This window comes from Photinus pyralis, unplaced genomic scaffold (genome assembly GCF_008802855.1).
Source record: "Photinus pyralis isolate 1611_PpyrPB1 unplaced genomic scaffold, Ppyr1.3 Ppyr1.4_LG5, whole genome shotgun sequence".
NCBI classification, from domain to species: Eukaryota; Metazoa; Arthropoda; class Insecta; order Coleoptera; family Lampyridae; genus Photinus; species Photinus pyralis.
In genome coordinates, this window is record NW_022170596.1 from 28,440,991 (window position 1) to 28,459,853 (window position 18,863).

The 18,863-nt window shown below is 35.5% G+C and overlaps 1 protein-coding gene across 6 annotated transcripts in view; it reads right to left on the reverse strand.

Annotated features, from left to right (window-relative positions):
• LOC116172102 (oxidation resistance protein 1-like) overlaps positions 1-18,476 on the reverse strand; it is a 32,158-nt gene extending 13,682 nt beyond the window's left edge. For 2 of the 6 annotated variants that reach the window (XM_031489242.1, XM_031489239.1), the window contains exons 1-11: positions 18,358-18,476; positions 16,301-16,366; positions 16,078-16,172; positions 12,439-12,515; positions 11,663-11,861; positions 10,230-10,682; positions 9,809-10,182; positions 9,453-9,671; positions 5,754-5,884; positions 5,280-5,675; positions 4,934-5,067 (exon numbers count right to left, since the gene is read on the reverse strand). In XM_031489242.1, the coding sequence (XP_031345102.1) occupies positions 4,934-5,067; positions 5,280-5,675; positions 5,754-5,884; positions 9,453-9,671; positions 9,809-10,182; positions 10,230-10,682; positions 11,663-11,861; positions 12,439-12,515; positions 16,078-16,172; positions 16,301-16,366; positions 18,358-18,461 (2,248 nt within the window). In that variant the 5' untranslated portion in view covers positions 18,462-18,476. The remainder of the gene's footprint in view (positions 1-4,933; positions 5,068-5,279; positions 5,676-5,753; positions 5,885-9,452; positions 9,672-9,808; positions 10,183-10,229; positions 10,683-11,662; positions 11,862-12,438; positions 12,516-16,077; positions 16,173-16,300; positions 16,367-18,357) is intronic. The other 4 variants (XM_031489244.1, XM_031489243.1, XM_031489240.1 and 1 more) reach the window with 3 other exon arrangements.
• Between the last annotated feature and the right edge of the window lie 387 nt (positions 18,477-18,863).

Consider the following 18,863-nt stretch of genomic DNA (forward strand, 5'->3'; position numbering starts at 1 on the left):
TGGGATCACCATTTTCTTAATATTGCATGAGATAAAGAATCGAAATGGGCATATTTTGACAATACATGTTCCTATAGCTATCTTTAACAGTTTCTGACTTATTCCCATTTTATTGAATCGACACTATTTTTTTCGAATTTTCTTTTTAGTAGTCGGCCATGATTTTATAACAATTGAATTTTAAACAATTCTAGTGACACTAATCCGTCACCTACTGTTACAGGTTAACATAAGTTTTTCAAAAATCGAAAAATGACTTGCAGTGGTTTCACCTATTTTGGAATTTATTATGGTGAAATGGACAGAATCGCGGCACATGCTTGCGGTACATTCATTCGAACACTGGAACGAAATTGTAAGAATTTTGGAAATGTTGTATCCCCAAATGCACTACAAACCGTTGAAGCACAAGTGATACAAAGCTCCACAAGTATTTAAAAAAATGAATTGAATTGCAAATGCAAGATTAACAAAATAAATTCAATGTAAACTATAAAAAACTTTGTTGAAACATTTTTTGTATGGAATTGTTGCTAGAACAGATATCGCATTATCTCTCTGAATTTTCAGACTTATACGTTGTTTAAAAAATTCAGATGAATGACTCTGTCTAGATTTCTCAAAAATTTTCCGTCCTATATCCTAAAACGCGTACCATGCTCTTGTACAGAGCACACTGAGCTATGCTCTTTTAGTATGGGGTCAATCGGTCTCATGGCATATGATATTCAAGCTGCAGCGGAGAGCTATACGTGTAATGAGCGGTCTGGGTTATCGTGAGGATTGTCGTGGAGCCTTCAAAAGACTAAAGTTACTTACGTTACCGTCACTGTACATTTTAGAAGCTGTATGCTTTATAAAAAACAACTTGTTAGCATTCTCACAACAGGGCGACATGCATACTCATAAGTCATAATACTCGCACTAAACACAAACTTCGTGTTAACTATTGTAAACTTACAGCATCCCAAAAAGGAGCGTATTACAAATCACTAACCCTGTTTAATGTTATTCCTGTTCATATCAAGGACTTACCAAATATCAAATTTAAATGTGTCGTCAAAAAATTCCTAACCGAACATGCTTTTTACACCCTGGAGGAATTACCTATACCTATTACTGTTTGTCTGTTTTATTTTTAACTTGTAATGTTATATACACTTTCATATGTAAACCTTTTTTGTTTTGACAACTGTAAGTGCTTTGCACCCAAACAGGAACGTAAATAAAATAAAATAAAAAATAAAATAATAAATGACTTATTAAACTAGAATCAATGATATTAAAGTATCCTTTCCTTGATTTGTTTAAAATTCGATTGTTATAAAATCATGGCCAACTACTAAAATGAAAATGCAAAAAAAATGGCATCAATTCAATGAAATGGGAATAAATCAGAAAATGTTAATGATAGCTATAGGAACATGTAATATCAAAATATTCCAATTTCGATTCTCTATCTCATGCAATAGTAAGAACATCGTCATTCCATTTTAAAAAACTGAGTTTTTGGACTTTGAAGTTTCTTAAATTTGGATCTCCATAGGTGCGGTTGTACGTAACTTAACTTTTTTTTAAGTACACTAAAAGAAAGCCCTATTCATTCTCTATGCACTGATAAAAATGGGTTGCCATGACTATAACCGTTTTCAAGTAATCAATTATCAAGGTTGAAGGTACCATCGGCATTCGCCCTTTTTTTTCATAAAGTCAAAATAACTTAAAAACCATAAATGGCAGATATGGACATGTGGGTATCAAAAGAACTGAAATGTTACGTAGAATCCAAAAATGCAATAAAAAATAGGGGTTGCGAAGTTACTATCTACTTCCGGTGTTTCCGGAAGTGTGGCCATTTTGAAAATATTTTACATCGATTTGGTCTTCAGAGTAGGTAACTCCCAAGTAGGTACAAATTTTCAAAAACCTACCTATTTTACTTTTCCAGAAACGTTTAACTAAAGCTCCCAAAAAAACACCCTGTACAGTGCGTTTGAGATAAGAGAGTTACCTCTTTTATTTGGCAAGATACGAAAAATTTGTCAAGAGTAATAAACTTTGGGCGTCACTTCCGATTTAACCAATGAAACTTTTGTTTTTCAAATGCAATGCCTATATTTCTTTAAGATATATGAAAAGAGCAATCAATTTTCTGTATGACAATATAAAATATGCATATTATACATTTAAAAAACTTATGAAATCTAGCATGTTGTGTGCTGTTAGGATGGGCGGACCAGTGGCGGCCCAGCCCCCCCCCCCCCATTGTCCATTTTTTCGTCAATTTTGTGTCGATCTCATTTCCATTATGCGAGATTTCTTTTATTTTTTCCGTGTTAGTACAAAGTTCGGGTGTGGGCCTCTCCCTTTACCAAATCCTGGGACCGCCACTGTAGGGCGGTGTATGTTGTTTTACATGGGTAGATTGTATTGCGCACAAGTAAATCTTCAAAACGAAACATTGAACAAGTTGATGTTAATGTTTTTTACTACTTATAAAACTTCTTCACAAAAGGAATATCGGTGTCCCCTGTTAGTATTCTGTAAGGAGTGCCTCATGCAATTCATGTGTGTACAAGTTGCGACTGTTTCTAGTATTATTTTCTAGGTTTAGTTTTAGGCGATTTTGAAAGAGGTTTCTAATAGAAAGTTATCAAACATTTTTTAATAAGTTTTGCATAGGAAGAATATTCTTTTAAAGTTTTCATGGTAATTAAGAAAACTGTTATGTCATTTTATAGATTCAGAGAGTAAAAATTGAGCTAACTTTATTGGCGCATGCGTAGACATTCATGCAGTGCAATCGTGCAACCTACCCAGTGATGAAAGCCTTAGGTGCGGAGATCGTACTGCCGCATAAACAAAATTATAATATCAGAGATTACTATACACATTCGCATAATGAGTGTTATATTGTGAACGAGATCGATTTTTAACCATAGAATTTGTTCGCTCGGTCGCAAAAACTAATCAAATCAGTATCACTTGTTCTAACTAAACAATGTGCATCCATTCGACTTATCTTCATCTTTTAGTGACATTGGTCCAGTTTTAGCTCCGAAAAAAAAATTGTCTCAGATCAACCCGGAAAAAAAATTTTCTTATAGAATGTGGCCTGTAGAATCCATAATTTCAAACAGTTCCGAGATTGGGCTACTAGTTCAAAAGTTACAGCCCTTTGAATTTTCTTTCGAAATTGGTTTCTAGTCTATAACTTTTGATTGAGAAGTTTGATCGAAAAAGTACGAATTGTTTTGGATTCTACGCACCAAAATTAATAAGAAAAAGTGTTTTCCCGAGAAATTTTGGTGCAGTCGATTTTTGATAAAAAAGGAAGGTTTTACACTGCCTTTTTTTGAGGCCCGAAAAAAAAATTGTCTCAGATCGACCCGGAAAAAAATTTTCTTATAGAATGTGGCCTGTAGAATCGATAACTTCAAACAGTTCCAAGATTGGGCTACTAGTTCAAAAGTTACAGCCCTTTGAATTTTCTTTCGAAATTGGTTTCTAGTCTATAATTTTTGATTGAGAAGTCTGATCGAAAAAGTACGAATTGTTTTGGATTCTACGCACCAAAATTAATAAGAAAAAGTGTTTTCCCGAGAAATTTTGGTGTGGTCGATTTTTGGTAAAAAAGGAAGGTTATACACTGCCTTTTTTTGAGCCCCGAAGAAAAAATTGTCTCAGATCGACCCGGGAAAAAAATTTTCTTATAGAATGTGGCCTGTAGAATCCATAATTTCAAACAGTTCCAAGATTGGGCTACTAGTTCAAAAGTTACAGCCCTTTGAATTTTTTTTCAAATTGGTTTCTAGTCTACAACTTTTGATTGAGAAGTCTGATCGAAAAAGTACGAATTGATTTGGATAAGTATAAGGGTAATGATTACGTTGAGGTATAAATGAATGTGTGAATATTTTAATATGAAAATACTGTTTTTACGTGAATAAATGGTACATAGAAATACTTTGTTTTACAATGACTATTTCCTCACACATGAAAGTTGAAGGTGAAAGGTGACTTTACGCCAACTCTTCAGTTACCTATCTCGTATGAAATTGCACGAAGAGCATTTTCAGCTAAACATATTTCATCTAGCCCTAAAGGTCGCGATATATTTGAAAAAAGCCACGAAAATGGATGATTTTCGCCTCTTTTATGAATTTCCTAGGCTAAGAGGTACACCTAGGCTAACTTCTGAGTATCTACCTTGTATGAAATTTCTCGAGAAATATTTTCAGGTAAAAATATTTCCTATAGACCTCATAGATCGCGAGATATCAGCCAAAAAGAGCGAAAACACGGTTTTTGGAGGATGGTGGGGTGGCTGGAGCCTTTAGCACAGGGTCTGGAGGGTGGGATTTTTAATATGTTCTTTTTGACACCTAACTGAACATATTCCACCATTTTTTTCTTTTCCACCTCAAAATGTCCAGTTTGCAAATTTTACAGTCTCTATCGCCTAGACTAAAGGCAAACATGAATGACTTATAAAAACGTCCTATTGTCAAAATAAAACTTTCTTCGTTCTTTCAATGTTTCAGTGCAATTGGGGATGCACAAAATCAAAAGCATTGTACTAAGAACATAACACTGAACAAATTTCAACTGGAAATCTTGTAGCCGTTTAAAGTAATAAAAAAAAAGAAACAATAGAAACAAAAAAGCAATATAACTTTAATAGAACGAATCAGAGTTCAATAAACAAATGCCTTTAACAGATGGTTAATATGTCCCAAGTCTGACCAAATCTTTTGTTTTGTCGTATTCAGTCCTAATTATATGGTTAGAAATGATTCTCGTTCACAATAATAAGTTGCCTTTATTATTGAAGCACAAAATGTGTACTATTTCTCCTTCTTGCGCTAAAGAAACTTTTATTTTATAATTTCAAATCATGCCAGCGAAAAATTGCGATATCTCGTCAACTTACTGTCAAAAGAAACAAACAATTCCGGCATATCGTCCACAGACACCATGGATCTGTAATCCAATTTTGGAGGTGGCACCTTAGGAGGCTTTACATTTTCTGTCGGTTGTCGCATGAACGTTCCCACTGACGATCGTCTGTAACATACAAGATATGTGTCAGATCATGCATTACCAAAACAAAGAACACCAAGTGTTGTACTATAAAGTTACATCTTAGCATTGGCTTAAATAATACGAAACGAGCCAATCTTCAAAACAAAAAAAAATGTGCTGTGGTTACACTAAACAATTATCGACTAAGAAACCAAAGCGAGACATTTGTTATAAAGCAAGCAACATAAACATACCCCACGGCCCCAACTGTAGACCCGACCACTCCCACAGTCGCCCCCATGGCGCCAACAGTTGCACCTACTGCTCCGACAGTAGCTTCAACTGCGCCGCCTACTACTCCGACGGTAGCCTCAACGGCTCCGCCCACCGTCGCCCCAACTGCACCACCCATCGCGCCCACCGTCGCCCCTACTGCACCTACAGACGCGCCGACCGAACTAATAATATTAGAGGGAAAAAAACTGGAACTCTCCGTGGCACTCGCCGGCGAATCGGTCACGCCGGTCGCGGGCGTCATGGGCGGACCCCCGCTACCGCCCGAGTACGGTCCACCCGAACCTCCACTATCTTCGGACGGGGTCTTGCTCAAAAACAGACCGGTGCCGAAATCCACCAGATTCTTTGGGGAGCTAAACCCCAAGCAGGAGTAACACATGTTAATTTGTTAGTAACCGACTCCTTATTACCAAATGACAGGGCAAACTCACCTCGAAAAAACTTTCGAAAACATCGACGAATGGTGGCTGTCCGCCGAATTCGGTTGACTAGATTTCTCCTCCTCTTTTTCGCCAGTTAGTGTTTCCATCCACGCCAACGGATACGATAATCGTTTCAACATCTGCAATCGGTTAATGTAAAAAACATGACCTAATTGACGAAAACGTAGTGTAAAAATAGAATGGTGAAGACTACTTTACGAAGAAAACGGGAAACAAATTTAGACATCGAGATTTTTTGGTTAAAGACAACTGAAAGGGGAGTTGTCATAAATTTGAAGTGTACAGGGTGTTCTATTAATAAAGGTTAATTATTTTCTTAACAAAATCAGCCAAGACAAATCGTTGGAAATTATTTTCAAGTATTCTAGGTTTACCGCTAGCGGGCGCAAGATTTGTGGTTAAAGAGAAAAATGATTTTTTTCCTAAAGTATACCCAACAAGCATGCATAAAAATAAAGTCTTCTAACTCATAAAATATGAGGGGTGGTAAAAGGTGAATATCACATTCGGTTTAGGGTAACCGATTTGCACATTATTGCTCTTATTGGAAAGAAGTCTCTTCGTGTAACAGATTTTATACCGTCTTTTTAGTAAAATGTGGTAAGTAATAAACGGCGCGGTTTAGCATCACACAAACTTTGCAGGTTTTCTTGAACATTTCAAATGGAACAATATAATTATTATATGATATTATCAAATAAGATGAAAAAGTGAGAAATGTATTTTGATATCTGTTTTCTAAGCAAAAATATGGTCAAAATATGCACATTCACAAATATAAACTGTAATATTTATATTTATCCAAGATGGCTTTGAAACAAAAGAAATACAATCTAGTACCCACTCCCAAGTTAGTAGCTAACCATGGAAAAATACTTTCTCTTCCTATCAATTCAAATAATATCACACATATACCGAAAAATGTGACGTGCACCAATCGTTTTGAAAATACATGGTTTACCTAGTTTCCAAGCTGCAAGGAGAGTGGGTAATACATTCTGCAGTTATTTGCTAGGCTTTAACAATTTTTTCGAAAATATCCACAGTGTTTCCAAGATAATGATGTCCATCAAGGGGTACCAAGGTGAATTTTCTTATTTTCTTTTAGATTTTAGTTCACATTTATGTACAGGGTGTCCCATTAATCATGTTCACAGGCCATATCTATGGAACCGTTAATTGCACTGCTTCGGGAAAAAAATTGTGTTCACAAAACGGACCAAGAGAAATCGCTGGAAATTAGTTTCAAGTTTCTAGCTTCGCCGCCAGAGGGCGTACGATTCATGGTTAAATAGAAAAATGACTTTTTTTCTAAAATATTCCCAACAAACATGCATAAAACATACATGTATAGCAATCTTGTATCAATTTTGCATAATTTTGATGCAGCACATATTGCTCTAGTTCATAAAATATGAGGGGTAGGGGAAGGAGAACATCTGTTTAAGGAATCGAATGTAACTTCGGTTTAGGTTAACCGATTTTCACATAACAGGTCTTGTTGGAAAGAGCTGTCTTCGTGGAATCAAATTTTACATCAATGGAGTCTTTTTAGTAAATGTGATGCGTGGTAGAGGGCGCGATGTGACATTAACATAAACTTTGCCGGTTTTTTTGAAAATTTCAAATGCAACGATATAATTATTATATGATATTATGAAATAAGTTGAAAAAGTGAAAATATCAGTGAAAACCGCATTTTGATATCGCGAAAATTCGAACATTCACAAATGTTAATTGCAATATTTATGCTAATCCAAGTTGGCTTTGAAACAAAAGAAACACAATACCACGTAAAAAACTGTCAAAGTTTATCACAGTCTGTCAAATCCTTTCATTAAACGTATTCTGTGAATTATCACCATGCCCATTTCAAATAAAGTGGCATACGAAATGCTTGCCATTTATTTCGAGTGTCATCAAAATGCAATGGTTGCATCAGGAGTGTATGTTGTACGGTATCCTGAAAGAAGAAAATATCGCTGGTGTCTGGTGCGGCATAATCGAAGGAAAACAATGGGTCCCTATATATTTAATGAAACCCTTAATGGTGAGGTGTATGTGAATTTTCTAAGGAATGATTCTCCTTGAAGATGTAACATTGGAAACCAGGCGAACTATGTATTTTCAACACAGTGGGTGCCCGGCACATTTCTCGGTAAATGTGCGAGAGAGTACTTGAATTTGAATCGTTCAAACAAGGCCAACTACAAGAGACGACATGGTAGAGAGAATTCGACATGCAATTCATAGCATATCTATGGCTGAAATTGAAGCGGCTGTTTTCTCTACTCAGCAGAAACTTCGTCTTTGTATTGAAAATGATGGCAGACAGTTTGAACATCGACATTAATTATAATTACTATTTCTTTTATTATTTAATTCGTATTTGACATAATTAAGTGTTGCTACGTATTCATTTGTTTCAAAACCAACTTGGATGAATATAAATATTGCAATTACAATTTGTGAATGTTCGTATTTTTGACATATCTCTTTTTAGGAGATACAGCAGTTTTTACGATATCAAAATGCGGTTTTCACTGATATTTTCACTTTTTCAACTTATTTGATAATATCATATAATAATTATATCGTTCCATTTGAAATTTTCAAAAAAACCGGCAAAGTTTATGTTAATGTCACATCGCGCCCTCTACCACGCATCACATTTACTAAAAGGCTGTATTAAAGTAAAATCTGATTCCATGAAGACAGCTCTTTCCAACAAGACCTATTATGTGAAAATCGGTTAACCTAAACCGAAGTTACATTCGATTTTTTAAATAGATGTTCCCCTACCCCTCATAATTTATGAGCTAAAGCAATATGTGCTGCATCAAAATAATGCAAAATTGATACAGGATTGCTATGCACGTATTTTTTATGCATGTTTGTTGGGAGAAAACAGTCATTTTCTACTTGAGCATGAATCGTACGCTCTCTAGCGACGAATAGCGATTTCTCTTAGTCCCTTTTATTAACAAAATTTTTTTCCCGAAGCTTTGCAATTAACGGTTCCATAGATATGGCCGGTGATCATTATTAATGGAACACCCTGTACACTACCACTACCTATTATAATGCTGTATTTGTCCTATAATTTGATTGTAGTCTGCAGGACAATTAGCTCTATTATTATTATTATCATGGAGATCTCCGAAACCATTGAAGATATGATAATGGTTAAATTAAAGAAAACATAAGCAATTAAAGAGTAAATATTACGCAATTTTATTTTTTTATATTGTTCGTAAAAAAAGTACACACTGTATTGAGAAGCATTTTTTATTTCGAATATAACGACATACGGCACATAAAAAAAAAGAAAAAATGAAGAACGGTACAACAGCGCACAACGCCCTAATCGTGTGAGAATACCTACTGAAGAAATTTTCCATTTTCCAGGATATGATAGGTATTATCCTGCGATTAGGGCGTTGTGCGTGGGCGCACCATCCTGTTGAAACAACAGTTTCCAACTTAAAAAATCCACTTCATTTTTAACCTGTGCTGTGTTAGTCTTTATGTACTTTCTTATTTAATTTGTTCAACAAGGAACTTTTTATAGATCACAATTTAGCTTATTTGTCACACTCTTACTCTTACACTCTTAAATTTGCAGTTTGCAAAAAATACATAGAGGTTGTCTCACCATTCTATTCTAAATACGATGACAAAACTTACTTTATTCTTTCGCGTCTCTGTATCTTTTCCATCTAGAACACTGGTTGAAAGTGACGGAGTTGTGACTAAATCGGCAGATGTCGAGTCCAGACTAAACGATACAGAGTTGGTTTTTTTACGAGATGGACTGTCAGTCTCGGACGTTGTAACCTGTGTGGGTGCAATAGTAATAGGGGGTACCCAATCATTTGACAAAATAATATCTGCGTCACTATATTTCTGCAAAAATGGAAAAAAAATCAAATCATAAGATGTATAGACGCGGTTATTATAGGCTTGATCCGCTGATGTGTACACACCTTGGTAGAGCAAGAAAAAAAAAACAAACCCAAGCAAAAATAGACTAGCATAGATACCTTTTTTACTGGCACAATAGGAACTGGCGGCGGAGGAGGTGGAGGTGGTGGTGGAGGAACAGTTTCCCTAATATCTATTCCGGAATCGTGATAACTTTGTCTAATTAAACTCTCATCTTCGCTGTCATCATTATCATCTAGTACAAGATTTGATAGATTACTAGAATCATCGTCCACATCGACAGATTGCCGATCCCGCGAGGGTATAGCCCAATGTTGATCTATTAGTGATTTTCGCCTTTCTTCGACGTGAGCATTTTCTAAACCGTCCAAGTTCGTAGGTGTAACCAATTCTCGTTCGAAAGCTTTGGGAAAGGCATCCCCCTCCCTTTCGGTACTGGAACATACAGATTCTGCGTCGTCAGTTACTGTAACTAAATATATTAATATCGAAACGATTTATAATTATTAATTGACAAACCGAGCTCTGGAAATGTCTCATCCTTGACCATGAGCGAGTCCGGCTCGGCGTCGTCGGTAACTTTATGAGGTTTCGTGTGGTATATTTCCGGCTTCTCTCCTTTGCCCCCATCTATATGTCCGACGCGCATGTGCGCAATATCGTGGTATATAGCTACATTCACTACAAATTCCATCGGGGCTATAACGCCGTACGCCTCGGGACCGTGCTCGATAACGAGAGGGTCCGATACGTTCGGATCAAACATAACGGCGTTCGGGGTGACGAGAAGTACCCCGGAGACGACACCTTGCCCGTCGGTAATATGGCGAACGTTGATTTTGAGGAAGCGTTCCGAAAAGCTGGTGCTCTCCTCATCTTGTTCGGGAATCGAAGCTTGATTGTACGATGGGGTGCGTACACGTTCCGCATGACCCGGTTTCGGACTTACCGGTCGAAGGTTGTCTAACAATTCTAAACGGAATTGTCTTAGTTTTGTTATTTTGGTAACGTTGCGCTAATAAGCCCCCCAGAGGACACCTTAATAACATGTTATCAGTTAAAAAAATTTGCAGAAGAAGCCTTACATTTTCCACAATCTTCATTCAAAGTTCACTTCATTTCGTCGTAAGTGAGGTTATATTATTCAAATTACATTGTTGATTTTAAGTTGGTTATACTGTTCTTAAAATTCCTCAGTGCCAACCTTAATTTCTTAAGAGATTATGTTACTTTTTCACGATATAATAAACATTAAATAATGATGTACATTTGTACAAGTATTATACATGTGTTTTTAATTATATCATAATAGTAGTAAGCATTTCCCGACATGTATGATACGAAAAAGGCGTTCCAAGTTAATCAGTAGTCGATACGAACCAGGTGGTATATGAAACATGCGGGAAGTGCCACATGCAACCTTCTCTACGCCATTCCTCTTCCCTAATGCATTCAAGTTTAGACTGTATACACTTCAAAAAGTGGTGTCATTAAAATGTCAGTCACATGAACGTGTCGCTTATTTGGTGTTTAAGTCGAACAAAACCTAAAATTGTATTGTATATTATACCTGTTGTACTACTTTTATTACATTCTCTTAATATACACGTTAAACCCAACATATTTCATTTTAGTAGACGAAGAAGTTAACATAATCTCCTACAAAAATTTACTGTCACTTTGTTAAAAAGTGAAAATGAAAGCTGTCACATAAAATTTTTCAGTTTTGCCAACTTAAGAATGACAAAATATACGTAAAATAACACCAGATTTCCAGTAAATGAAGTGAACTTTTAATTAAGATTGTGGAAAATTTAGGCCCTCTTCCGCAAATTTTTTTATTCTAAACGTGTTATTAAGGTGTCCTCTATCCATTTCTATCAATTTCATTATCATACCTGGGGGGCTTATTAGCGCAACGCACCCGTTATTTTTATACGATAATAACTTACCTTTTTCTTCTAGAGGTAGATCATCGTGCGAGTCGACGTGAGATGTGACATCTTTAAGATCTTTATCAATTCGAACAGGTACATAAAGTTGTTGACCGGGAAATATAAAGGAGGTTCCTAATTTATTCAGTTTGGTCAATTCTGACGGGGTCGTATCAAACCTAGCTGCTACGGATGTTAGAGTATCTCGATTGGCAACCTAAAACATCACAATTGATTAGCTTAGCCTTCAATTAATGTTTGTTCAAAGAAAACTTATGTGAGAACTATTCACCCAAAGTTTAATTAAAATCTGCAGTCGATTGAAGCACAAAAAAGGTTCCTGAAAACATTTAATTTCCAAGTCATTCTGTCATTTCTTGAAGATGTTTTGAAAACAAGAAACAAAGAGAAAACATGACCGGAGAGATCAAAGAAGGTAGTGGAAATTGATGTGATATAAGAACTTTGGAAAAAAAATAAGTAGGACACTTTGCTATCCGAGATGCTATCAAAAGAGTGGCGGTCAAGTCACCTTTGGAACTTTTGTTTACATGGGAAATCATTATTTAACTCGAACTTCCGAAGGCGACTCGACGTCAATCTTTTTTTGATCGTTCATTATTACTTAGGCCCAGTTGTACAATGTCAGTTTATAGTTAAATTGTAGGTTAAAGGAATTGATTGGTTAGTTTGTCAATTGTATTTTTGAAATCTGTCAGTTCAACTAATTTGAAGTTTAAACCGATGTTGTAAAACCGGGTCCCAAATTGATACAACTAGAACTAGCAACTCACCGTGTATAAGGTTGTATTTTCAGGCGGTCCACTGCTACGCTTTCTTTCCGCTAAGCTCGAGTTTGAACCATTAAAATCTGAAATGACTACATTTTAAACACTGCAACGAAAAGTAAAGTATTGAGAGAAACAAACCCTTTGGTTGCGAATGATAAATGACAACATAATCCCCATCCTCCTCTTTTTTCTGAATAAACGCAATTGAGTAGAAATAATCATCTAACAAGTCTAGATCCATTGTGCATTATTGCTTAAAAAATATGAAAACAACATAACCTCAGTTGTGGAATAAGTATTTGAAGGATCTTGCACTGAATCATCATGTTTTCCCATCTATAAATAACTACTCTAATCTCTAACAGAAAAAATGCCGCATATCAGCAGGTATAAACAAATAAAATCGTGATTATGACGCGTGAATTTTTTAACTGGAGTACAGGGGATAAGGGGGAAGGCATACAGGAAGTAACAACGGTTTTCCTGCTAGAGAACCAAAACTAAATTTATAAATAATTTATAAACTATTGAGTAATAAAATTTTTGCCTATTTTGCCGTTTACGCATTGTTTCAATAAAGCTTACTGTTTTCTTAATAATTTTGCTGTCTCTAGTACTCCAAATTCAAATTTTTCCCAGGACAACACACATTACATCATCAAGATAAGAATTTTTGGAATCTCGGGATTTTCGGAGGAATAGAAGAACATACTCCATTGTTTAAACACAACCCGGGCCTAACCATTACAGAGTGAAGAGGTGCGGATGAGATCCCAAAGGGCAACAATTAATTATGCTAATTGACCAGACTTCCTGGGCCAAGCTAGGGGAGGTCTGTGAGCATGGTCCACTTCTCCCGAGTTACGTTTAAAGTCATTGCTGCCATAGCAGTCGAGATTTTGCTTTTGGTCCAAAAACCCTAATTGCATAAAGTATAGTAGATTCTCAGTAATAGCAGATCTCGGACCGGGGTACTGCCGGATTAGTGAAAATTAAATCAATAAAAAGTAAAAACATTTAAAACGCACATGTTTTACACGTTACTAAAACTCATTTTTTAGGTTGGTACTGCACTATAAAACACTAACAAGCGTACTCCGAAAGTAGTCGGAATTTTTTCAGTTTCAAAACCGCATTTTGTTAAGCTTCAAAATACACAACTTTGCCAAATTTAAACTACCTACAGTTACGGGGGGGGGGGGGGGGGGAAGCTCTGCGGTGCACCACAAAAAATTTTTTGCTTCATTTTAGTACTCCTTCGGAAATCAATTTTTTTTTAAATTGCAGCTGATAATTATGGATTCTACACACCAAAATTAATAAGAAAAAGTGTTTTCCCGAGAAATTTTGGTGCAGTCGAATTTTGGTAAAAAAGGAAGGTTATACACTGCCTTTTTTTGAGCCCGAAAAAAAAATTGTCTCAGATCGACCCGGAAAAAAAATTTTCTTATAGAATGTGGCCTGTAGAATCCATAATTTCAAACAGTTCCAAAATTGGGCTACTAGTTCAGAAGTTACAGCCCTTTGAATTTTCTTTCGAAATTGGTTGCTAGTCCATAACTTTTGATTGAGAAGTCCGATCGAAAAAGTACGAATTGTTTCAGATTCTACGCACCAAAATTAATAAGAAAAAGTGTTTTCCCGAGAAATTTTGGTGCAGTCAATTTTTGGTAAAAAAGGAAGGTTATATATACACTGCCCTTTTTTGAGCCCCGAAAAAAAAATTGTCTCAGATCGATCCGGAAAAAAAATTTTCTTATAGAATGTGGCCTGTAGAATCCATAATTTCAAACAGTTCCAAAATTGGGCTACTAGTTCAAAAGTTACAGCCCTTTGAATTTTCTTTCGAAATTGGTTTCTAGTCAGGGGCGGGCCAGGTGGAATTGCATAGGTTATGAGCCATTAAAGTATTAGTGTAGTAATGAAGGTGGCGGGGGGTAGCTCTGCGGTGCACCACAAAAACATTTTTGCTTTATTTTAAAGTACTCCTTTTTCGGAAATCAATTACAATACAGGTTTTTTTTTTTAAATTGCAGCTGATAATTAAAAGTAACAAAATATACAATCCAAACGTGAAACGAGGCGCGTCGCCTATCATTGTATTTCATCACTTTCATGCTACGACAAAAAATGATAAATTCATTGTAAAACACTTCAATTAAAACAGAATTTTTTAATTTTTTAACAACCTAACATCAACCCCAATTAGAGAAACGTGTTAATAACTTATTAATAGTGCAAGAAACTAAATACAGCACATACTTATAAATTTCCAACGGCCCATTATGACGTACAGGCCAGGTGGCAATCGCCACCCGCCCCCCCGGGCCAGTCCGCCCCTGAATTTGAATCAGCCTGTATACTTAAAAAAAAACGGTTCAAACGCATAGAATAGATGGCTAGGCGCCCAATACGACACGAATTTGTTTTAAATGATCATCAACGTCTGCTATGGAAACAATGGAAACAGTCACTTGATTATTCAATGTTAAATTAGGGTTAGCTATTAGTCTTTATTTTTATTATTGGCAGCAGATTATGTGATTGTTAGGATTGGAAATGCCTCAGAAAATGCTTATGCTTTGTATATGGGTATGAGGATTATTATCCAGAAAATTAACCCTGGGGTGAATAAGGGTTATTTATTGTATTTTACATATGGTGTTATAAGGTTATCATTTCCGATGTCTCCAATGGTTGCATGGATTGCGAAATCTGTGAATGTTGAAATATTAACATAGTAGGGGGATGGTAACAGTTTAAGAACTGTAAAAACGGATACAGTTTGTCGCGTGTAATGTTGGTTGCCTACAGTTATCTGTTCCATGCTGTAATTGTACCATTATCATGATTTCATGCGTTTGATCCGTTTTTTTTTTAAAGCATACATAGCCCATATGTATAGGTACATTTAGGAAAAATTCCCTGTATATTGCATTCATTATAAGAAGGTAGTAGAGCTTGAAGATAAGCACACAGAAAATAGAAAACGGCACCAATTATTGTAAAGTAGAAATATCGAGCAAACAGAAATAAATCAAACGATTTGATGCTTGTTTGACAGTTTAGTTGGCAACCGAAATACCAACTAAACAAAATTGGTCACTCATTTTATTTTTCAGCACAATAGTGACTCGTGTTTTAACCAATTACAGTGAATGTCAAAGCTTCCCCTATGCAACTAATCTAAGTACCTGGTCACATTAACAGTTTGAAACATTCGGCAACATCATTCATATGAGTAGCTTTTTGTACGCATTCCAATTAAATTTGAGATCCAGTAGTCTCTGCGCAAAAAAATTAAACAAAAAAGTCAAATTAGATTAGACTTTTGACGACTTAAGCAGTGCCGTACCTAGTTACCCTCCCTAAATTAACTCAAAAATTGTATCAAAATTACTAGGATATTTAGGAGATTTTGATACCAATCACACAGCTTTTTTATGTAAATAAGATCTCAAATATTTTGAAGTGTGATGTTAATTGGAAAAAATCTATCTTAATTTGTGATAATGAAATTAGCAAACTATACAGTCAAATAAAGGAGGGCCAGATCGCAAATATACCTAAATTCAAAATGTTTATTTACGAGCAACCTTCATAAAAAATCAAACATTTTAGTTTTTTCCTCCTACACATTACCTCGATCAAGGCGACTGTCCACCTTCTCCTTGATTCTTAATGCTTCAAGATCGAACGTAGTGGAAACACCATGATCGACACTTCTACTTTTACTCCTGCAAAATAAATGAAATTCAATGAAAATTTTGAATTCCTTATTATACGTTTAGCTAATCGATAGTAGTAGGTAAGTAAAGAACAAGACGCTACATTTACGACAGTAAATAGCAGGTGCAATACATACCGAACGTAAGGAAGACTTTCGTTACTCCTGGTGATCCTTCCGACATCCTGTGAGGCTCTACGTGACCTGCCATTGCAAATTAAAAGAATTCAGAATAGGTGTCATGCAACAAGCGAAATAAAAAAATTATCTACTTCCAATGTGTGCTCATTTACGTATTCTAACATATAAGCGTTTCTAATTTGCACCTCGGGTTCAGCGTCTCCTTACAGATATTTTTCTGTTTATTGACTCTTATACACACTGTGTCACTTACATTTCGTGCAATGTATTTATATCGTGACGCTAAGCACTGTTTTAATACAAGAAAAACTACTAGCAAAGCAAACCCAAGAATAAGTAAATATTCAGTAAAAACAAATTAGAAAATAAATAAATGACAAGTAATGCACAAATAAAAAAAATGGAGCTGGATATTATCATTGTATACAGGGTGGTGACTGGCGTAACGCATCATAGGGATTTCAATGTAAAATTCATAACATGCGATTATTGGCTCCCCAAATTATTTTAGAGCAAGAATGTTTTGTAGAAAAAATTTTTTTACGTCAATCAACCGTATTAGTTTTCAATTTTTTTTCATATAAAGACGGAAAATTGGAAAAATAAAACCTGCATCTTTTCCAATAATCTGGGATGCCATGGAATTTTCTAAAACAAAAAGATATCCAGTTATCAATTAGCAGTAGTTCGAAATGGCTTTTATGATCGACTTGGTTACTGTCTTGCAGTTGATGGTGACTTATTCGAACATTTATTGTAAATTGTTATATTAGAAAACCGTTTTTAGTAATTTGGTCTTTCTTTATGTTGAATTCGCTGTTCTAAATATAATACTTTTTGATAGAATTTCATTTGTTTTATAGCAGACATTCCATGGCATGACGGATATTGGCGTAGTTTTTGTATTATAAAATTCCATGGCATCACAGATTATTGAAAAAGATGCGGGATTTATTTTTCCAATTTTCCGTCTTTATTAAACAAAAAATTGAAAACTAATACGGTTGATTGACATAAAAAATTTTTTTCTACAAAAAACCTTAATATATTTTTGCTCTAAAATAATTTGGGGAGCCAATTATCGCATGTTATGCATTTTACATTAAAATCCCTATGATGCAAGTCACATCTGAAGTATAAACAATGATATTATTAAAGCAACTGTAGGAATAAGTAAGATTGTTTATCTTAAAAATCCAATATAACTAATTACGGAACGATCCTCGAGATCGTTTTTGGGCCGTGACTTTTTGGCCCTTAAGAAAATGTGCCAATTTTCAAAGCGATCGCACGTTCTAAACAAACTTATCGTGCATACGGATGGACAGACAGACATCAGCAATACAAAATTATAAACGACGTCGAGGATGGTATAAACTAAAAAACCGATGGCAAGACAAATATCATCCGCATTACGAATTCTCCAAAATAATAAGCAACGTCCGAGGCAACGTCATACTTTACGTGCCAATAAATTCGAACATTTAGAATGTTCCACTCAATTAAAATACTACACTCCATTAATCTTCGAATTTAAGAAGTTAAGGAAACATAAACCGAATAATAAAATTGGACAAAGGATAGTATACAGGGTGTTTGTTAAAATTTGCCTTTTTTTCCCGAAATGCCATTTTAATGATACAATGAATGAATTACTGTAATCTAACGAGGGTAGATAGGTGCCTTTTCCTGATTGTTTCAATGATGGCGTGGGTGTTCCTGTAGTCTAGAATATAATTAGAAACGCACCGAGTTTATATTTAGGCGACACGAAACCGAAATAGAGAAGAAGAGGGTGCGTTAATTTAGGGCGCACAAAAACCTTCAAATCGCTATCATGTAGTAATATTGTAAATAAATTCAACTTTATGGCACAGTTAAACCACGGTCAATCAAACCGTTCGCATTTATGATCTTTTTTAACTACCTCCTTTTTATTATCCGATATCAAATAAGCAGTTAATTGCGGATTAGGTAACGCTGACATTGTGAAAGTTGCAGTACTCGTCAAATAATGTTGATAATTTTGGCGCCATTCCCCCTTTTGATTTTACCTACAAACGGCAATGGCCCTTTGAAAAATCCACTCACAAGCACGAATCAAAAAACTATTTTCGTAGCGAAACACACTGAAGCAAATATAATTTACGAATGCCATGGCGGTGGTAAACTAGCCATTGGAATGGATCCAAACTTGTCCAAAGCTACTATTGTCAAAAAATTGCAGAGAATGAGAGAAAAAGGTTAATAGCTTACAATTTCACGTAACGAGAATATAATCATTTGAGCGATTCTAATCGCAACAAAAGTTCAGGGTCGAAGGGCCATAGGCACGAGGAAAATGGCAACGCCCAAGCAGTTACGATACCTTCAACAATTACGGTTCTCTACGCAATTTTTTAATTACGCGCAAGTGTTAATGAGAATATTTATTGAGGCCGCTTTTCAATGCCAATAATCCGACTTTACGTTCGCGTCAAGATGGGACAACTTTAGAATGTTAAAATTTAACTCGGAGGCTATACAGAATTAGCCTCGACCGAGGATTTTCTTCCGTAAA